Source organism: Bos mutus, chromosome X, assembly GCF_027580195.1.
Source record: "Bos mutus isolate GX-2022 chromosome X, NWIPB_WYAK_1.1, whole genome shotgun sequence".
In the NCBI taxonomy this organism is placed as follows: domain Eukaryota; kingdom Metazoa; phylum Chordata; class Mammalia; order Artiodactyla; family Bovidae; genus Bos; species Bos mutus.
The window spans coordinates 28,267,995-28,286,833 of record NC_091646.1 but is presented as its reverse complement, the minus strand read 5'-3'; the positions used below and the strand labels follow the sequence as shown (position 1 = coordinate 28,286,833).

General features: G+C 45.6%; 1 protein-coding gene, 1 non-coding gene and 1 pseudogene across 2 annotated transcripts; all 3 read right to left on the bottom strand.

The window, feature by feature from the left end:
- Nucleotides 1-6,681: 6,681 nt before the first annotated feature.
- On the bottom strand, nt 6,682-10,285 carry RPL39 (ribosomal protein L39). The gene is made up of 3 exons (XM_014477349.2): nt 10,022-10,285; nt 8,347-8,450; nt 6,682-6,901 (listed from the first exon to the last, which is right to left on the bottom strand). The coding sequence occupies exons 1-3, from the start codon at nt 10,022-10,024 to the stop codon at nt 6,853-6,855; spliced, it is 156 nt and encodes a 51-aa protein (XP_014332835.2). The 5' UTR covers nt 10,025-10,285; the 3' UTR covers nt 6,682-6,852.
- LOC138986551 (small nucleolar RNA SNORA69) lies at nt 7,346-7,479 on the bottom strand. Its single transcript, XR_011463364.1, has one exon. It is a non-coding gene; the product is annotated as a small nucleolar RNA SNORA69 (small nucleolar RNA).
- A 3,272-nt stretch (nt 10,286-13,557) lies between the features above and the next one.
- LOC102278477 (vasculin-like protein 1 pseudogene) lies at nt 13,558-15,110 on the bottom strand (annotated as a pseudogene).
- Between the last annotated feature and the right edge of the window lie 3,729 nt (nt 15,111-18,839).

The following is an 18,839-nucleotide window of genomic DNA, read 5'->3' as shown; positions in this document are numbered from 1 at the left end:
AGCGACCCCATGGACTGCAGCCTACCAGGTTCCTCTGTCCATGGGATTTTCCAGGCAGGAGTATTGGAGTGGGGTGCCATTGCCTTCTCCGAACATGATTGCTACCATTTACTAAGTCCTGGCAATAGACTAGACACTTACTCACTTCTATTTTATACATGCTCAGGGAGCTTAAGTAACTCCCCTAAAGTAGTGAATGAAAGGTACATGATATAAACCCAGACCTGCCCAGCTGCAATGCTTTGTGAGCTTTCCCTGTCACTCTGCAGTCTCCATGCAATTAACCAAAGCACAACCCAGAGGGTTATGAAAAAAAAAAAAACAGCAAACAGTATGTTTCCTCTGCCAACAAATGGGGAACTAACTCGAGTAGTCACCGCCTTAAGGTAGTTGTTTATGATGTAGACATCATTGGTGGAGCTCGACAGCCTTTGGTGATTTATAAACATACCAGGGACTCACTCGCCCATCAGCATGTCTCCTTGAGCGCTTTCAAACGCATGCTTAATCAGTCAGTTTCACCCCTAGGTTTAGGTGTATGGCTGGCCATTTTATTTTAAAATCAATGGTCCATTTTCAAATAGTTTTAGGTTTATAGAAAAGTTGCAAAAATATTACAGGAAGTTCCTATATACCTTGCATTCAGTTTCCCCTACAGTTATTTTCTTTTTTAAACATTTTTTATTCCAGCAACTTCCTTGGCAGTCCAGTGGTTAAGACTCCATGCTTCCACTGCAAGGGGTTCAGGTTTGATCTCTGGACCAGGAACTAAGAGTCTGCATGCTGTACAGTGTGACCAAAAATTACACAAAAATTTTTTATTACAACCACAATAATGAATTGATAACAACAGAAAAAGTTACCTCTACCCTTTGCTGTTTGGAACCCACCCAAATAAGTGACTCAGAGAACTCTCAGAAAGAGGTGCCAGGGTGTGTGTAAGGCAGCTACAAAGGCTCCTGCAGAACAAGCAGCTCCAGATAAGAACCTGGGACTCGTCCCTGAGTGTCTGGAGAGAGGAAACATTAGACTCTAGCTTGAACTCCGTACAACCCAAAGCAAAGAATTTGGTCTCAGGTCAAAAAGGTATGTCTTTTTCAAATCCCACAGCTCAGAGATTTATGTTTCAGGGTTATCCCTGGTGTCCTTGACATGTCATCTTTCCCATGTCTCAGTATTCTTGGAAGCCTCTGAAAATACTCACAGAAAAGAGCAAACTTAAACAGTTTGGGTGGTGGTGACACAACTGGATTCACGCTGTGAAAATTCGAGGTACACGCTTAGGGAAAGGGCACTTTTCTGTGTATATGTTGTATTTCAAGAGAATTTTTTTTAAATGGCCTGTAATTCCAGTATTGATAGTAGTGGGAGTTTTGGTGTTTTGTTAAGAGGAGAGAGTTGTTAACTTTCTTTTTCTTTGCTTCTTCTAGAAAATGCCTCTGGCCTGGCCTGTGCTGTTGGTGTTGGCTTTTTTGGTGCGTTTTTTCTATCATTTCTCTCACTCAAAGATAGGTATCTTTGTCTTTATGAAACATTTCTAAAATATCTGTATTATCAGCTCTGCTGGAATCTAAATTATTCAAATTGGTCCGGAGAACACAGTTCCATTTAGGATCAGGTGAGTCCTGTCCTGCTGCTTCTAGGTGGCCTCGTCAGTGACCAGAATTCAAGGGCAGGCGTCGGCCCCGCAGTGTGTGGTGACAAGGTACCCCAACAGAGGGTGAGTGCTGGGAAGTTCTCACCTTTCCCTACTAGTTACGCCTGAGCTTTCACGATGTGCCTGAGTCTCCAATTCGTCCCCTAGCACCTTAAACCCCAGTTGCCTAGCTACCATGCATGCACGTGCACACACACCACTGGCCTCTTTGCGAACCTGGGTGAGGCCTTCCCAGCTCCCCAGGCAAGTCATCCGTCCTTCACTCCTTGTAAACACACGTCAAGGCACACATTTTGTACTGCTCTTACTCCTGTATGTGTCCCTTTCCTCATTCATTCAACAAATTTACTGAGTGCCTGCTTTCCTCACTCAACAAATATATCTATTGGGCAGCTCTGTTATGCCAGATGCTGGTACATAAAAGCAATCAGCAATGAGCAAGACTGACCTATCCTTGTAGAGCTCAGTCAAGTGAGGGAGACAGACATCAATTAACCACATATAGACCTTTACAGTTACAATCGGGACAGAAAGTCAAGGGGTGATTTAAGAGGTACTAAGCAGCAGGACCTGAGTAGATTGAGGGGAGAGGGGCAGTGAGGGAAGGTCACCGCCCGAAGGTGCAAAGTAGCTTGAGATCTGAAGGATGAATGGGAGTTCACCGGGTGAAGGGGGAGAATGTTCCAAGTCAAGGGAATAACAGTGGGAAGGCTGAGGTTGGGTGGAGCTGTGCTTTGAGTGACCCAGAGGCCGGTGCGGCTGGATCCAACTTTGAGTGAAGAGAGGGTGGGAGCCACCCCTACTCCTTTGGGGCCATGTTAAGAGTGAGATTTTTCCCAAGAGTAGTGTGAAGGGTTGGAGGGGGGAGTGGTGATCCCAGCACATCTGTCTCAAGAAGCTGACTCTGGCTGGCTGCAGTGCTATTAAACCACGGTTTCTCAATTTCGGCACTATTGACATCTTCAGCCAGATAATTCTTTGTTGTGGGCTTCCCAGGTGGTAGAGTGGTAAAGAGACCGTCTGCCAATGTAGGAGACGCAGTTCGATCCCTGGGTGGGGAAGATCCCCTGGAGAAGGAAATGGCAACCCACTCCAGTCCAGTATTCTTGCCTGGAAAATTCCATGGACTAAGGAACCTGGCAAGCTACAGTCCATGGGGTTCAAAGAGTCAGACACGACTGAGTGCGCGTGAACACACATGTATACACACACATACTTCTCTGTTGTAGAGGATTATCCTATGGATGTAAGGATGTTTAGCAACATGTGTGCATGCTAAGTCACCTCAGTCGTGTCCGACTCTGCAGAATCCTTGGCTAAACATCCTCTAGCTGCCACTGGCACCTCCCCTCCCCCCATATTTTGCAACCAAATGTCTCCAGACAGTGCCAAACGTCCCCTGAGGGGGAAAGTTGCTCCCAATGAAGAAGGATCAATTGGTTTTCTGAGGGTCTGCCACCTTCCCTCCCTGCATTCCCAGATGGGCATATGTGACATGCACAGGCATAGACTCACGGCATGCTCTCGACTGCAATACCCAGCAGGTCGTACTTGCTTCTGGCTCCTCAAATACTCATTTTACATAAGCATGGGCTTCATGTTTGCTTCTCTGGGCTAAAATACTCTCAGGGAAGTGTAAATGGTTAATATTTCACCCTGCTCTTTTCAAGAAAAATCAATTCCCTGTTCAACCTGGTTCTCATTGACATTCCTGCTGAGAGCAGTCACCTGCCATAAGTTACTCAAACTGTTAGTGGCTGTTAGCAGGAATGAGGATTGTGTAACTTTTCTTTTTTTTTTTAACCCTGGTCGCCACAATGAAAACATCAAGTCCTAACACTAGACTGCCAGGGAAAATTTTGAGAACTGTTTCACTTTTTTTAATCTGTAAAATGGGAGGATTATCTGGTAGAACTGATCCTTTACAGACATTACCATTCAATCCTTAAAGTGCAAGTTGCTCAGTCATGTCTGACTCTTTGGGATCCCATGGACTTTACAGTCCATGGAATTCTCCAGGTCAGAATACTGGAGTGGGTAGCCTTTCCCTTCTACAGGGGATTTTCCCAACCCAAGTCTCCTGAATTGCAGGCAGATTCTTTACCAGCTGAGCCACAAAGGAAGCCCAAGAGTACTGGAGTGGGTAGCCTATCCCTTCTCCAGTGGATCTCTGGTTCAGGAACAGAGCTGGGATTCAACTAGAGGCAAGTGTAAGGCCCAGGATTTTAGCTCTTTAGTCACCCTATTCCTTTCTTTCCAAGTCCTCAAGGGATTACTCTACTCCAAATGCAAATCCTGGAAATAGAAGGGAACGGGTCTGTATCTAAAGGCTGATATACAGCATCAATTCCACACCAGCTCTGCCTGATTCCCCCATGCCAACCTGCCCCTTCCCACCATCTTCAGTCCCTGTGTCTTATTTTTGCTTTATCCAGGCTTCCCAGGTGACTCTGTGGTAAAGAATCCACCTGCTAAAGCAGGAGACACAGGTTTGATCTCTGGGTCAGAAGATCCCCTGGAGTAGGGAATGACAACCCACTGCAGTATTCTTGCCTGGGAAATCCCATGAACAGAGAAGCCTGGTGGGCTACAGTTCATGGGGTCCCAAAAGAGTCAGACTGAGTGACTGACCATGAGTACAGCCCACACCAAAAGTTTTAGTTCTGCTCCCCTTTATTCTCCCTTTCCCTAGTCATTGAATCAACTGCTTCTGTGCATTATTTACTTCATCCTCAAAGCCCTTTGAGGGAGGTCCCATTGGCCCCATGTTGCAGATGACACTGAGGCTCACAGCTGGTGCACCAACAGAACTGGAATGCAGACTCTGTAGTCCTGTTCCTCCAGACTGCCAACTTTTGGCCACGACTCTGCTGCTGCCTGCTTCTTAGGTCACCACAGGGTTGACTGTCTTTCAAAACCTGATCTTACACTGCACCTCTTAAAAGTAAATGTTAAGTCCTACACGTCTCAAAGCTCCTATTCCTCCCTTCAGGAAGGGATCTGGTCCATGGAGAGAACAAATACTGGGAGCCTGGCACTGCAGTCCATGGGGTCGTAGAGCCTGGTAAGACTAAACAAGGTGGTGTGGAGCCACTGGATCCAGGACCTGTCCAACCCTAGGCTCAAAAGAAACAAACCCCTTTTACTCGGCCAACCAACCTATCCAAAATGTCTATCATTTTCTCTTTCAACTTTAACCCTCCTTTTTAAGGTCTGTAGAGAAAGCTCCCTTTGCCATGTGACCTTAGCTTTTTCACAGATTCCCTGGGCTTCAGGAATTCCCACCTACTCTGATTGGTAAGGCTGAGGTATCCCTAAGACTCCAAAGTGAAAGTGAAGTAGCTCAGTTGTGTCTGACTCTGCAACCCCATGAACTGTAACCTACCAGACTCCTCCCTCCACGGGATTCTCCAGGCAAGAATACTGGAATGGGTTGCCATTTCTTTCTCCAAGGGATCTTTCCAACCCAGATCTCCCGCATTGCAGGGGGATGCTTTAACCTCTGAGCCACCAGAGAAGCCCAAATGGTTAGTAATTTCCATCACATGACTGTCAATTGTTATCAAGTTCCTCTCCTTGCTGTTCACACAGTGGCAGCTGTCTTTGAATATAAAGCAACGACTGATGCACTAAGAAGAAATATTTGAAACCTAGGATTCATCAACTAGAAAATGTGCTTCTAAGATCTGTCGGTAGCGCCCATGTTCCTAGGCTGGTTATTTGGCAGCCACTCTAAAACTTCTCAGAGAAGGCAATGGCACCCCACTCCAGTACTCTTGCCTGGAAAATCCCATGGGCGGAGGAGCCTGATAGGCTGCAGTCCATGGGGTCGCGTCGGATACAACTGAGCGACCTCACTTTCACACATTGGAGAAGGAAATGGCAAACCACTCCAGTGTTCTTGCCTGGAGAATCCCAGGGACGGGGGAGCTCGGTGGGCTGCCGTCTATGGGGTTGCACAGAGTTGGACACGACTGAAGCGACTTAACAGTAGCAGCTAAAACTTCTGGTGAGCACAGTGGTCCTTGTGGTCATGTGCCTCCTAGTGTGGTCCCAAGTCAGGGACCCCTTGGCTGTGTGTGGCCACTGCCCCCACTTGCTGCACTGACAGCTCCTGTCACTTGCTTTCTTGGCTTGCTCCAGCACAGGATCTGTACAAACTGGGTAGGCAGATAACACCAACAGGATCCCCCTTGCCCTGCTGCAGTCCCAGCCTAACTCCACAGGTAACTAGGGCATTTTAGCTCCCTCCAGTGATTAAAGAATCTGCCTGCCAATGCAGGAGATTTGATTCTTGGGTGGGGAAGATCCCCTGGAGTGGGAAATGGCAACCCTGTCTATTATTCTTGCCTGCAAAATCCCAGGGACAGAGGCACCTGGGGTCCAAAGAGTCAGACGCGACTGAGTAATTGAGCATGCATCTTTCCCAGACAGTAGCTATGGCCCATATATTGGCCTATTACTAGCCTAACATACATTTGTCTATCCATCCATTGGTTAATCCCAAGTACCTAGGAATAATGCCTGGTAGGTAAACTTGAATTTATTAAATGTCAAAAACATTTGATTTTTTCAACCATTTAAAAATGCATAACTTTAGTTCACAGACCATACAAAAACAGGCAGATCAGTTTGCCAAACCCTGGTCCACATCATAGAATAGCATATAAACATGCTTTTTATGGGACTTTCCTGGCAGCCAAGTGGGTTCAATCCCTGGTTGGGGAACTAAGATCCTGCATGTCTTGTGGCAAGCACCCCTCCCCCCACGGTTTATTTTAAAAAGGTGCTGCCTTCAGGTTCAAGGATGACACATACGTGTACTTCCTATAACAGTAGGTGTAAGAGCTGCTAGTTATAGGGAACAATAAGACAACAAAATTTTTAAAAGCCAGTTCCTATTTTACAAGCTGTACTTCTAAGTACTTGGTAGCTAGAGAACATTTCTATCCTTGGACAGGCCCATGTCCTAACTGACAGTATTTATTCAGTACGTCATCACAAACCATATAATACAATAACAATTCCAACGTTTTATATTTATTGCTGGGTCTCAGACTGATAGTGAGGAAATAACATCATGGGCCAAGCATTACAGTAGTGATGTTTTCATTGTGATCTGGCTGCTTAAAAAAGTGGTCTTAACATGTGTGCCACACATGTTAAGACCACTTCTCATAGACCCAGCTTGCTTCTTATAGACCCAGCTTGGTTCTTCTCCAATGTCTTCTCTTGGAGTTGTACCTACACAGAAGGAAATACCAAGTTACAAAGGCAGTCTGACCTCAAATTAGTTGCTCTTACTCACCATAAACTTTGCCTTAAAAGTACCATAAAAAAGTCTTTGAAAGCAAAGGGTTCCATTTTCCCTTCTTTAGCAAGTTTGGAGTTCTTTTTGGAGAGTAAAAAATGATTTGCTAGATGTGTTAAAGAACTAGTCAAATCAATTTTTTACCTCTCAAAATGACTCCAGGCTAAGGAAAACACACTCGTTCTTTACTGGGAGTAAGTAGTAGAGAAGCTCACTTACTTTTGATTCAACAGACCTGGAGCAGACCCAGACGGAGATATATAACCCCAAGTACTAAACTAGATCAAACCAGTCATTCTACATAATGGGTTACATGTACATAAAAGCTCTTGCACAACGTTAATACATTAATATCCTCAGTCACTTCAAAGGCCATCAACTGTTCATGTCAATCTGTCATGATTTTACCCCCATAAATGGCAAAATCAAAAAACGATCAACACAGATTTTCTTTCAGCAGGATAATGTCAATACTTCCACAAAAGAAAGCACTGTAATTGCAACCTGCTTTCACTGCATTTTAAAAGTTAGACCACAGAGCAAAAGACCAGTGTCTGATAATTGCAGGCAACCCCTACTGAGCTATGCACTGAGCTTTACATACATTTCTTTCATTTCTCACAACTACAAAGGCAGGTCCTACCATCACTGGATGGGATACAGTAAACCAAAGGTTGCAATTAATTGGCCTATAAAGCTACAGTGGGTGGCGATTTCCCAGTGTCTAACTGGCTGTATAAACTAAGGAAATGGGCCTTCATTTTTAGCCCTGACAATTCACATCTCAACCTTGGTCTTCACATCTATTTGCCATACAACCAAATCAGACTTCTACACTAGCTTCACAATCTTGCACTCATGGGCTTCAGTGTTTATCTTGGCAAGGACTCACTTGCTAGGCCCACCCTACAGTGTCAGCTTAAAAATGCTTTGAAAATACTTTGGTTGAAAGAGTCTGATATCCAGCTTTGTCTAGAGTTAACCTAGATGACCTTAGAGGTTCTTTGGAGAAATTCTAGTAATGTCTTTCTCTTAAAACCATCAGTTCAATTCTGTGGGGGAAAGCAAATCTTTCAATCTTCAGAAAAAATAAACACTTTCTGATCTTCTCACTGGGATGTGTAATGAGAGAGCCACCTTATGCTCTGGTTCAGAGGGAAAGGAACCAGGGAATTTACAAATATTGGAGGAGTGTCTGCCCCTAAGCCCAGCTGTGGACTGGCTGCTGTTCAGAAACCCAGAACCACATTAAAAAAAAAAAAAAAAAGAATTGCAGAATGGTGGCACAAGATTAATAAAACTGCATGTAACTTTCAACTGTGCACCCAAAGTAATCCTAAATTTAACAAAACACATGGGTGGGGGAGTGTGTCCTTACCTGATTTTATTGCCAGTTTTCATTCGAATCCATTGAGGAATGGGACGATTCTGCTTTTGTTTCTTGGCCAGGAATCGCTTGATCCTGAAAGTCTTGTGAGAAGACTGGGAAGGAAATGCAATTAATTTAACAGAAATACCGGAACTTATTCAAAAATTAGGAACTCTCTAAATCCAACAAATACTCAAATGCTTAACACATGCCCAAAACCCTCTCAATGCTAAACCCATCACTGCCCCTTGCTTTGTTCCTCACTTCTCCCGAGGCAGATACAAGGCCAGGGTGTGTTCCAGTCTTCCCTGCTGTCACCCTAGGACTGAGGGGACCACAATCACTGAAGACTGGGACTAGAGCACATGGTTTTCACGAACAACTTGCAAGTCAACCAGCTTTAGTGCACTGTTTTGTACACCGGGTACTGGGAATCCCCTGGCGGGCCAGTGGTTAGGGAATCTGTGCTTACACCGCAAGGGGCCAGCTTCGATCCCCGGTCGGGAACTAAGATTCACGCAAGCCATGCGGTGCATTCAAAAAGAGAAAAAACACCTTACACAAAGTCCCTAACATTTGGCAGATCTGTTCCAGCTCACCGACCATCTTGGTATTAAATCTAACTCTACTTAAAATGTCACTTTCCCAAGTTCCCGCTGTTTTTTGGCTTTCATAAAGAACTTGGGTCATCTAGTTAGTCGCTCAGTCGTGTCCGACTCTTTGCGACCCCATGGACTGCAGCCCACCAGGCTCCTCTGTCCATGAGATTTTCCAGGCAAGGATACTGGAGTGGGTTGCCATTTCCTTCTCTATTGGTCATCTAATCCAAACACTTCCCTCCCCGGTGTGCAGTAGAGTCCAGAGAAATGTCCTGAGTGCTGTTTGTCTGCCCGATGTGGCCCAACACACCCTTGCATAACAGGCGTTATTACAAAGGAAAAGACTACACTCCTCTCTCCCAGCTCATAGCAGCAACTGTAAATTTCTGTTAATAAAACTGTATAACACCAGATACCGATCCTCTCCACACCTAAAAGCATATACAGTTAAAATTTTCCAGGGTACTATCACAGGAAAAACCCAGTTTTTCCCACAGGAAAAATCCGCACGCAGCTAGCATTTTACGAAAAGCGCCCGAATGACACACAGATTCACGCCGCATCACCCCTTGTCCCATGAGTTTAAACGGGGTAACGTTCAAATTCCCGAACAAAGGGCTAAAAAGTCCTATAATCTCATCAAGTCGAAGGATTCTGGCCCCCAAGTTAATAAGTCTTCGAAAACCAGCAGTCCACCTTCCCTTTTCGATGACCGAAACATCCCGCGTGTCACTGACAACATCCCGAAGTCGGGCCAGTTTCTGGGATGCCCCTTCGACTTCTTGCCCCAGAAACACAGTTCGCTCTGGGAAAAACGGGAATCCCCGCCCGCCTGAGTAGCGGCCTGGAACAGAGAGGGCCCTCTCGGACCTTGCGGGGCCGGCACAGCCCGCCCTTCCCTAGGTGCTAGCTCGCTCGCTTCCCGCCAGGCCCTCAGGCTGGAGCCGAAGCCAAACTCCCTTCTCCCCTGGAAAAGGCCTTAAAAAGTGTCCCGCACCTCGACGCAGCCCGCGGCGCCGGGGAGCTAGCAGAGATCTCAGGTCTCGGAAAGCCACCCCAGAACCGATGGCAACGGATGGACTTACCATGGTGAGGAAAGAACTCAACCGCACATAGGATGGCGGAGAAGAGAAAAGAGGAGGAAGTGAGCGGAAGGACGTGTTTAGAAGGCGCCGCCGGGGGCGGGGCTTGGGTAGGTCACGCTGTGCGCCAACCAACGCCCTCTGGCGGTTCCTCTCTGCCCACGCTCCCGTTAGACCGTGGGAAACGCTTGTTCCCACGCGCTTGTTCGTGCGAAATGGAATTTGCTTTGCTTCAGTTCCGTAACTGGGTTCCTCAGGAGCCTGTTAGTGTGCCAGGGGCACCTTGTGTCATGGGTGAGGCAGACGGTCCACGATAAATGCCAAGGGAGAAACCCTTCCGAAGGCGGGAGGAGCAAGGGGGCGGGGCTGTCTCCAAAGAGGGCGGGGGAGACGTCATGTTCCAGCGCAAGGGACTTCGGTCCTCGGCTAGGGAGGGAGCACGCGAAGGGGCGGGGGCAGGGGCAGGGGCGGGGGCGGGGGCGGGGAACGCCCAACCAGGGAGGGCCAGTGGGATTTTCACCCACACCTGCTTCTCTGCGGGACTACCCTGGTGGTTAAGTGGCAGAGAACACGCCTGCCAATACAGGAGATGAGGGTTGGATCCCTGCGTGGGGAAGATCCCTTGGAGAAGGAAATGACAAACCACTCCAGTATTCTTGCCTGGAAAATCCCATGGACAGCGGAGCCTGGCAGACTGCAGTCCCTGGGGTCGCACGGAGTCGTGTTAGCGACTAAACAACAGTTGTTTCTTGGCAGTACTCTTGCCTGGAGAATCCCATGGATGGAGGAGCCTGGTGGGCTGCATGCAGTCCATGGGGTCGCGAAGAGTCGGACACGACTGAGTGACTTCACTTTCACTTTTCACTTTCATGCATTGGAGAAGGAAATGGCAACCCACTCCAGTGTTCTTGCCTGGAGAATCCCAGGGTCGGGTTGAGCTGCCGTCTCTGGGGTCGCACAGAGTCGGACATGACTGAAGCGACTTAGCAGCAGCAGCAGCAGCAGTGTTTAGGTTCAGACCCTCATACAAATTTACATTTGATTCAAGTGAGACCTCAGGCTTCTCACCTTAGATTTTTATTATTTATTTAAGAGCCAGTATTTTATTTTTGGTGGCCAGAAGGAGCAACAGATAAGCCTTTAATACATGAATTTTCATTCATCATCATAGCTACCATTTCCTCAGGTTTAGAGTGTGACTGACACTGTGCTAAGAGCTTATATAAATCATTCTTTTAATTCTTACAGCTTCATAGGGCACTTGTTCTGCCTGGTTTTCCTTCTACCTTGGATGCCACTCTTTCTGAGTTTCTTTTGCTGATTCTTCCTTATCTCACTTCCTTATCTCTCTCTCTATCTCTTTTTTTTAAACATTGTAGAGCCCTGAGGTTCAGATTTGGACTTCTTCTCTTTTCTATATACACTCTCTCCTTTGGTGACCTCACCAAATATCATGGCTTTAAATACTCTCTTGGACTTCTTCCTTGGAAGTCCAGTGGTAAAGACTCTGCACTTCCAATGCAGGGGGCATGGGTTCCATCCCTGGTCGGGGAACTGGGATCTCCCATGCTGCACAGTGCAGCCAAAAAATAAAAAGGAGTTGGTGGTTTCTGGTAGATCGTGGAGAGGAAGGCAGGAAGGAGAGACATTAAAGATGCAGGGAAACCCAGGTTTAATAGTGTGGGGGTCTCAGCGGACACAGTGGGCAGGCTGGAGAGCATCAGGACAACAGTTGTTTCCCAAGTTAGGAGGGAAAAAAGATGGATGAAGAAAAAATTTGTTTTTGTAAATTTAATTTTGTTTTTTAATCATGTAAGTATTTTCCATGGTTCCACTTACATTCTATATGGCCCTACATTTCCTCTCCTAGATGTTTCTCCAACAGAAAGGTGAACAAATATGCATCAAGAAGTATGTACTGGGACTTCCCTGGTGGTCCAGTGGTTAAGACTCTGTGCTGCATGCAGGGGGCACAGGTCAATCCCTGGTCAGGGAACTAAGGTTCCACATGTCATAGGGTGTGGCTTTAAAAAGTAAATATATATATATATATTTTTTATTTGAAAAAAGGCATGTACTAAATTGTTTATAGCAAAATTATTTCTAACAACCCCAAACAGGAAACTATCTATCTTCAACTGAACATGTAAAGTGTGGTATATTTACCAAGGGCTGTTGTACAGCAGCAGTTTTCAAAGTGTGATCCAGGGAACTCTGGGAGATCCTTAAGACCCCTTTCAAAGGGCCTGCAGGGTCAAAGTATTTTTATAATAATACAAAGAAGTCATCTGCTTCTTTTACTCTTGTCCTCTCACGGGTGTTCTGTGGGGTTTCAGAGACTCGGTTCGGTTCGGTTCAGTTCAGTTCAGTCGATAGAAATAATCCACATGAAGGCCCTTTGTGAAAGTGTTAGTCGCTCAGTCATGTCTGATTCTTTGCAACCCCATGGACTCTAGCCCGCCAGGCTCCTCTGTACATGGAATTGTCCAGACAAGAATACTAGAGTGGGTTGTCATTTCCTTCTCCAGGGGATCTTCCCCATCCGGGGATCAAACCTGGGTCTCCTGCATTGGCAGGCGGATTCTTTACCATCTGAGTCACCAGGGAAGCCCTAAAGGCCCTTTGGAGTCCTTAATAATTTTTTCTGGTTTTATTACTGGTAGTTTATTGAACATGTTTTTCTGCATCAAAAACGTATCTGCTAAAAGGAGAAACAGGTGTGTCTGAATTCAGATTTTCCTCAGACCTCTAAATCCACTCATCTAATTTTAAAGTAAATATAGTTCTTACACAAGACAATCCAAACTGATGCAAAATATTTATTCCAAGTTATTTTATGCAGTAGTTTTCCCCCTCAACTGACTTGTGATAACCACATCTTTTAAATCTGTAAATAATGTTATCAAAATAATCTTAATCTTTGAAATCTCACAAAAATTTATATTTTACAATCCACCCTGAATATCAAGGCTGCAAGAACAACACAATATTTCCTATATCCAAATATTTCATAGCTGTACCCAGAAAGGGAAAAAACCACATATGCTTGGTTAAGGGCTAACATGACCTGAGCAGCCAGAAGTAAAATAAAATATCCAAATTATTAGCATTAGTTTAATACAATTATAACTTCAGTAGTCACTTTGTCATTGACAGTGATTGCTTGAGCACAGGGGTGAGTTCCCCAAGGGCTGGTAGTAGAAGCTGTTGCTGCAAACCAGTGTCTCCTCCTCACTCAGGACTGCCAGCTCCCACCTGTGCATTGCACCATATATACTTTGTGTATGTGTGTGTGTTTTAAAAATTCTTCCCACCACACAAAGTTCTCTCTATTAAGCAGATAACAGGGAAGAACAACGACAAAAGCGAAACAAGCCAATTGCTCACTCTCTCTTTGGGATATGATTATTTCCCTTGTGCATGAAGTATTCAACAATAACATAGGAAAAGGAAAAGAACGATTTCTTCTGTATAACCCCTAAACACACAAGCTGAGTTTACTGGGTCAGATTTAACTGTGAGCATTTATATGCCTACTTTCAGGCATTGTCATCAGATGTCTCACTGCTACTTGTCTCCATGGCCAAGTCCTCAAACTCTGCTCTGCAAGTGCTTCTCGTAGGAGAGAATAGGTTGGAACTTCAACTCTGCAAGAAGCCATTCTTTCCAAAACCATTTCTTCTCAGCTGCTCTGTCTTCATGTGGAACTCTCTGAGCTCATCCTCTGTGAAGGGAAGGCAATTCTCATCATTTTCAGGATACTCCTGCCATCCCATTGCTTTCAGTAACCTGTGCTCTGCTTCCAAAGAGTGAAAGAGGACCTTCCCTTCCTCTTCTACAGGGAGAGCAAGACCATTCTGATGACAGTCTTCCTCTCCATTTTCCTTTGGTTCAGGTGTGCTGTTGTCCTCTGAATCTTCCAACTTCTCACACTGTCTGCTCTCTGAGAAGTCTCCATTCTGGTCATCCTTCAGAGTCTTCGGGAACTCGCTCTTCCTGTCAGTAGTTCTGTGGGTCAACTTGGTCAGACGAGAGGAGCTGATCTCAGGGGAGTGGTGCTGGCGGGGCTGTCTTTGGGAGAGGCTAAAACTACACCAGCAGCCAGTACTACTGGTTTGGTAACAGAGATTGGACTGGTAAAAACAGACTCTCAGCTAGAGGAAAGGGATCCTGATTTGCATTCCATTCCATTAGCTTTCCATGCACTGGCCTTGGATGGAGGTGGTACAGGCTTAGGAACCAGGTTCTTATAGACACTTGGAACCATGGTTGACGATTTGTTTCCATTTGCATGGTGAGATCCTGGTGAGGTGAATGCAGCAGAGAAGGCAGCAGCAGGATCTTCTCTGGAAAGTTTTTTGATGACTAGCATTTTGGAGGGCTGCATGGCTCTAGGTGGGTTTTCCCACACTCCAGAAGGGGTCCCAATAGGTCTGCATGGCTGATTCTGTTTGCCAGCTTCTGGATTCAAAGAAGCAAAGTCTTCCTCTTCAAACTGCAACTTTTCTACCTTCTTTATTCTCTTCCCTAATATCTGCAGGATGGCTTTTCCTGAAAGGCACAGCCTTTCTGGGAGTGGAAGCTGCCATTCCAGTGGCGATGGTTTCCTGTGCCACCCCTACTATGCTGGCTCATGCCATCATAACCTCGTGAAGAGCCATGCCAACCAGATAGGTTCCCTATGATTCCAGCATATGCTCCCTTAGAGGCACCAGAGTCTACAGAATCATGGCGGAACAGGGAGGGCTGGTGCCAAGAACCTCCTGTCATTCAAAGAGATCCATTGTTGAAAAAGCCATCAGAGGAATTATGTCTACAACGGCTTACTCCAAATCTACCATCTCCTTGGGGTAGGTGCTCTCCATGTTTTTCGAAAGTCAGTGTAGGTGACTTAGCTGACTGTGGTGTTGAGAAATTTAGCCAAGCAGGAACAAAGTCATGCTGCACCATTTAGGTCCAGTGTCTCTTTTCAACAAGGTGAGGCATCCAACCTCATGACCAGGATCCCAGAGTATAACCTCTGTGGTCCTGCTTCCTGAAGTTCTTGAGTTGCCAGCTGGATTTTCATGAGATTCTGTTGTTAAAAGGGTACTTAATTTAGGTTGGCCACCAGAATGCCTTATGATGAAGCACAAAGAAGCCAGGCTCTTTGTGGATCAATCTCTCAGTCCCCTCAATTGCTCATCTTAAACTATCTAGTTCCTGACACGTTTCCCAAAGGGGAGGGGGAAAGGGAAGGGGAACATAAAAAGTATTTGTTACATTTAAAAAATGGGGGGAAGGGGAAAGAGCTATATCAATGTTCACCTCATTCAACTTCCTTGAGTGATGGCACTATGATGTTGCTTAAATAGATAATGCACGGACATTTGCACAGTAAATACAGATACTGTTCACAACAAGGTCATAGCTTAGAAAGACAGAATGACTTCTGTTTGGTCAAATAATGTCATTGAAGTGATAGATCAAAAATAAAACATTGAAGAGCTATAAAAGATTTTTTGAGTAGTCAACTCTAGTAGCAAAACATCTGCATTACAAAGCCCTTAATTTACAAATCTCATTATTCTTACACAGCTGTAAAAGTAGTCTGCAGGTATGAGTTTATATGTCTTATCCTTCAAAATCTAAGCTGTAAAAGTAGTCTGCAGGTATGAGTTTATGTCTTATCCTTCAAAATCTAAGGACGTAAGAAACCTTGTTAAAAAGAAAAAAGATAGGAACTTGATATGCTTTTCCCTCCAAGAATAGCAGCTTTAAAGGCAAATTTCTTTGTATAAAGCTCCCAAATGTTTTTTCTGTTTCTTTGGTCTTCACTATTTATAAATTTACAGCAAAATTAAAACAAGTAGAAAGGCAGGGTTTAAGAATAGTCATGGAGAAAGTTCCAAAGTGAGGTTTTCTTCTCTTCAGTTTTCTGTACTTCACTCTTTCTGTCCGTTCCCAAAGAGTAAATTGAATTAATGGAAGGTAATAAGAATCTTCTGCTGCAGTAGAGAAGTCACTTTGGATCCATTTGTATTGTTATTCAATCATTTAAAAGGCCACAGGAATCTATCATGAGCAGTGGAGGGGCTACATTTAGGGACGAGTCACGGCATCTGAGGGCTCGTCCCCAGCTTCCGATTCTGGCAGAGGTGGAGAGCCCACAACCATAACAAAAGTCTTCCCACTTAATAATTTTTAACTGTAAAGGGGTCCTAAAGACTAAAATGTTTGTGAACCGCTCCTATAGAGCAATGAGAATAAACAAACTACAGCTACCCACAGTGGCATGGATGGATCTCACAAACATCCACTAATGTGGAACAAAGGAAGCCAGACACAGAAACATGCTTACTATATGATTCCATTTATGTCAAAAAACCAAAACTGGGCAAGACTAATCTGTGCCTTTAAGAGTCAGCATAGTGGTTGTCCTTGTTGGGAGAGGAGACGCTGGACACATTCTATTTCATGATTTGGGTGCTAGTTCTATGGGTGTGTTCCCTTTGTGAAAATTCATCTAGCTGAACACTTTGGGTTTGTGTGCTTTTCTGTATGGGTGTTATATTTCAACATAAAGATACTTTTACATGGATCCAAAGATAAAATTATAGATGAAATGTAACTCGGTCCCCTGCATTGGACTCGAGGAGTCTTTTTTTTTTTAATATTTATTATTTGGGACTTCCCTGGTGGTTAAGCAGTTAAGAATCCACCTTCCCATGCAGGGGATGTGGGTTCAGTCCCTGGTTGGGGAACTAGGATCCCATATGGTGCAGAGCAGCTAAGCCCCGCATGCCCACGTGCCACAACTAAGACCCAATGCAGCCAAATGAATATTTTTAATATTTATTATTTTTATTTATTCATTTGGATGCACTGGGTCTTAGTTGACTAAGCACATGGATTCTTTTAGTTGCAGCATGCGAGATCTTAATTGTGGCATGTGGGATCTAGTTCCCGGATCAGGGATCGAAACCGAGTGCCCTGCATTGGGAGCACAGAGTCTTAGCCACTGGACCACCAGGGAAGTCCTTTTTTTCTTTCTTTATTGCCTAACTCCCTCCCTAGAATGTAAATTTCATGAGGTCATAGATTATGTATTTTGTTCACTGCTGTCTTCCCCGAGCCTAGCATAGTGCCTCACACATGGTAGGTGCTCAGTAAATATTTGATGAATGAATGAATGACCTTGGTTTGGTGGTTTAGTTGCTAAGTCGTGTCTGACTCTTGCGATCCCATGGACTGTAGCCTGCAAGGCTCCTCTGTCCATGGGATTCTCCAGGCAAGAATACTGGAGTGGGTTGCCATCTCCTTCTCCCAGGGGATCTTCCTGACCCTGGAATTGAACCCAGGTCTCCTGCACTGCAGGCAGATTCTTTACCAATTGAGCTACAAGGGAAGCTTAATGAATGACTGCTGCTACTGCTTAGTTGCTTCAGTTGTGTCCGACTCTGTGTGACCCCATGGACTGCAGCCTACCAGGTTCCTCCGTCCATGGGATTTTCCAGGCAAGAGTACTGGAGTGGGTTGCCATTGCCTTCTCCTAATGAATGACTAAGTGAACTCAAATACCTCAGACAGACAAAATAGAAGGACAGGCCCCTCAGGGCAGTGGACAGTTTCAGTGTTTGGCCTGGATACTTCTTGTTTGAGGAACCCCTAAAGCACTTCTGCCTAGCCAAGAGGGTTTCTCAGAGTAGAGCTTCAAAAGGAGTGGAAACAAGGAGACCCACAGGGGCCGCTGCTGCAAGTCCCAGCACAACCATGCGCTCTTTCATTGCAGTGTCCCCCAGCCTCTCCCACCCATTCCTTGCAGACTTAACTCCTGGCTCACTGCTGCTCTCTCCAGCACTGTTCCTGTCATGATTTCGGGTGAATTCAGCATCCACTTGTAGCCTCTTGTTCCTTTGCCCTGCCTTCAACCTTACAACGATCCCACTCTCTGCTCTCCTTGCAGCTAACTTCCTGTAGCATCCCAGTACTGACGATGCTCCCACCTCACCAGGACCACTCAGCCATTGAACCTACACCCTTTCCCTATTCCCTCCACTGCCCCGCCATGCCTCCTCTTCCCTCCTTATTTCACTTAAATTGTATCAGCCACTCAGTTGTCCACACCCTGCCCTTTTTTGTACTTGCTTGGAGAAACTGTAACCCTGGTAAATCCAGTTCTCCACCTCCTTGACAGCCTGTGCCTCTGGCAGCTGAATGAGGCTGAAGAAGACCGACAGGCCTCCCTTGAGGTTCACAACCACTGACTTCCAGTGGGCTCTCAGTGCTGCCCTGCAGCTCTGCACTCCCCCAGTGTAGCCACCCTCTGGCTCTCTGAGAGTAGTGCTCTTCAAGATTCAGTGTGCACACAAGTCACCTGGGAAATTTGTTGGACATGGACGACAGGTTCTCTTTTTTTTTCCTTTTGGTTAAGCTGGGTCTTCGTTTCTGCACTTGGGCTTTGTCTAGTTGCAGTGAGCGGGGGCTACTCTCTGGTTGCAGTGTGCAGGCTTTTCATCACATGTCTTCTCTTGTTGCGGAGCACAGGCTCTAGGCATGCAGGCTTTGGTAGTTATGGCACACAGGCTTAGTTGCTCCATTGCATATGGAATCTTCCCGGATCAGGAATTGAACCCGTGTCCCCTGCATTGGCAGGCAGATTCTTATACACTGTACCACCAGGGAAGGCCAAGATGAGAGGTTCTGAGTCTGCATTTCTGACAGCTTCCCAGGTGACCCCTGGTCCCAGAAAGGGCCTTGATCAGGGGGCTGGCACACTGTTTCTGATAGCAAATATTTTAGGCTTTGCAGGTGACATACGATGTTTATTACAGCTAGTCAA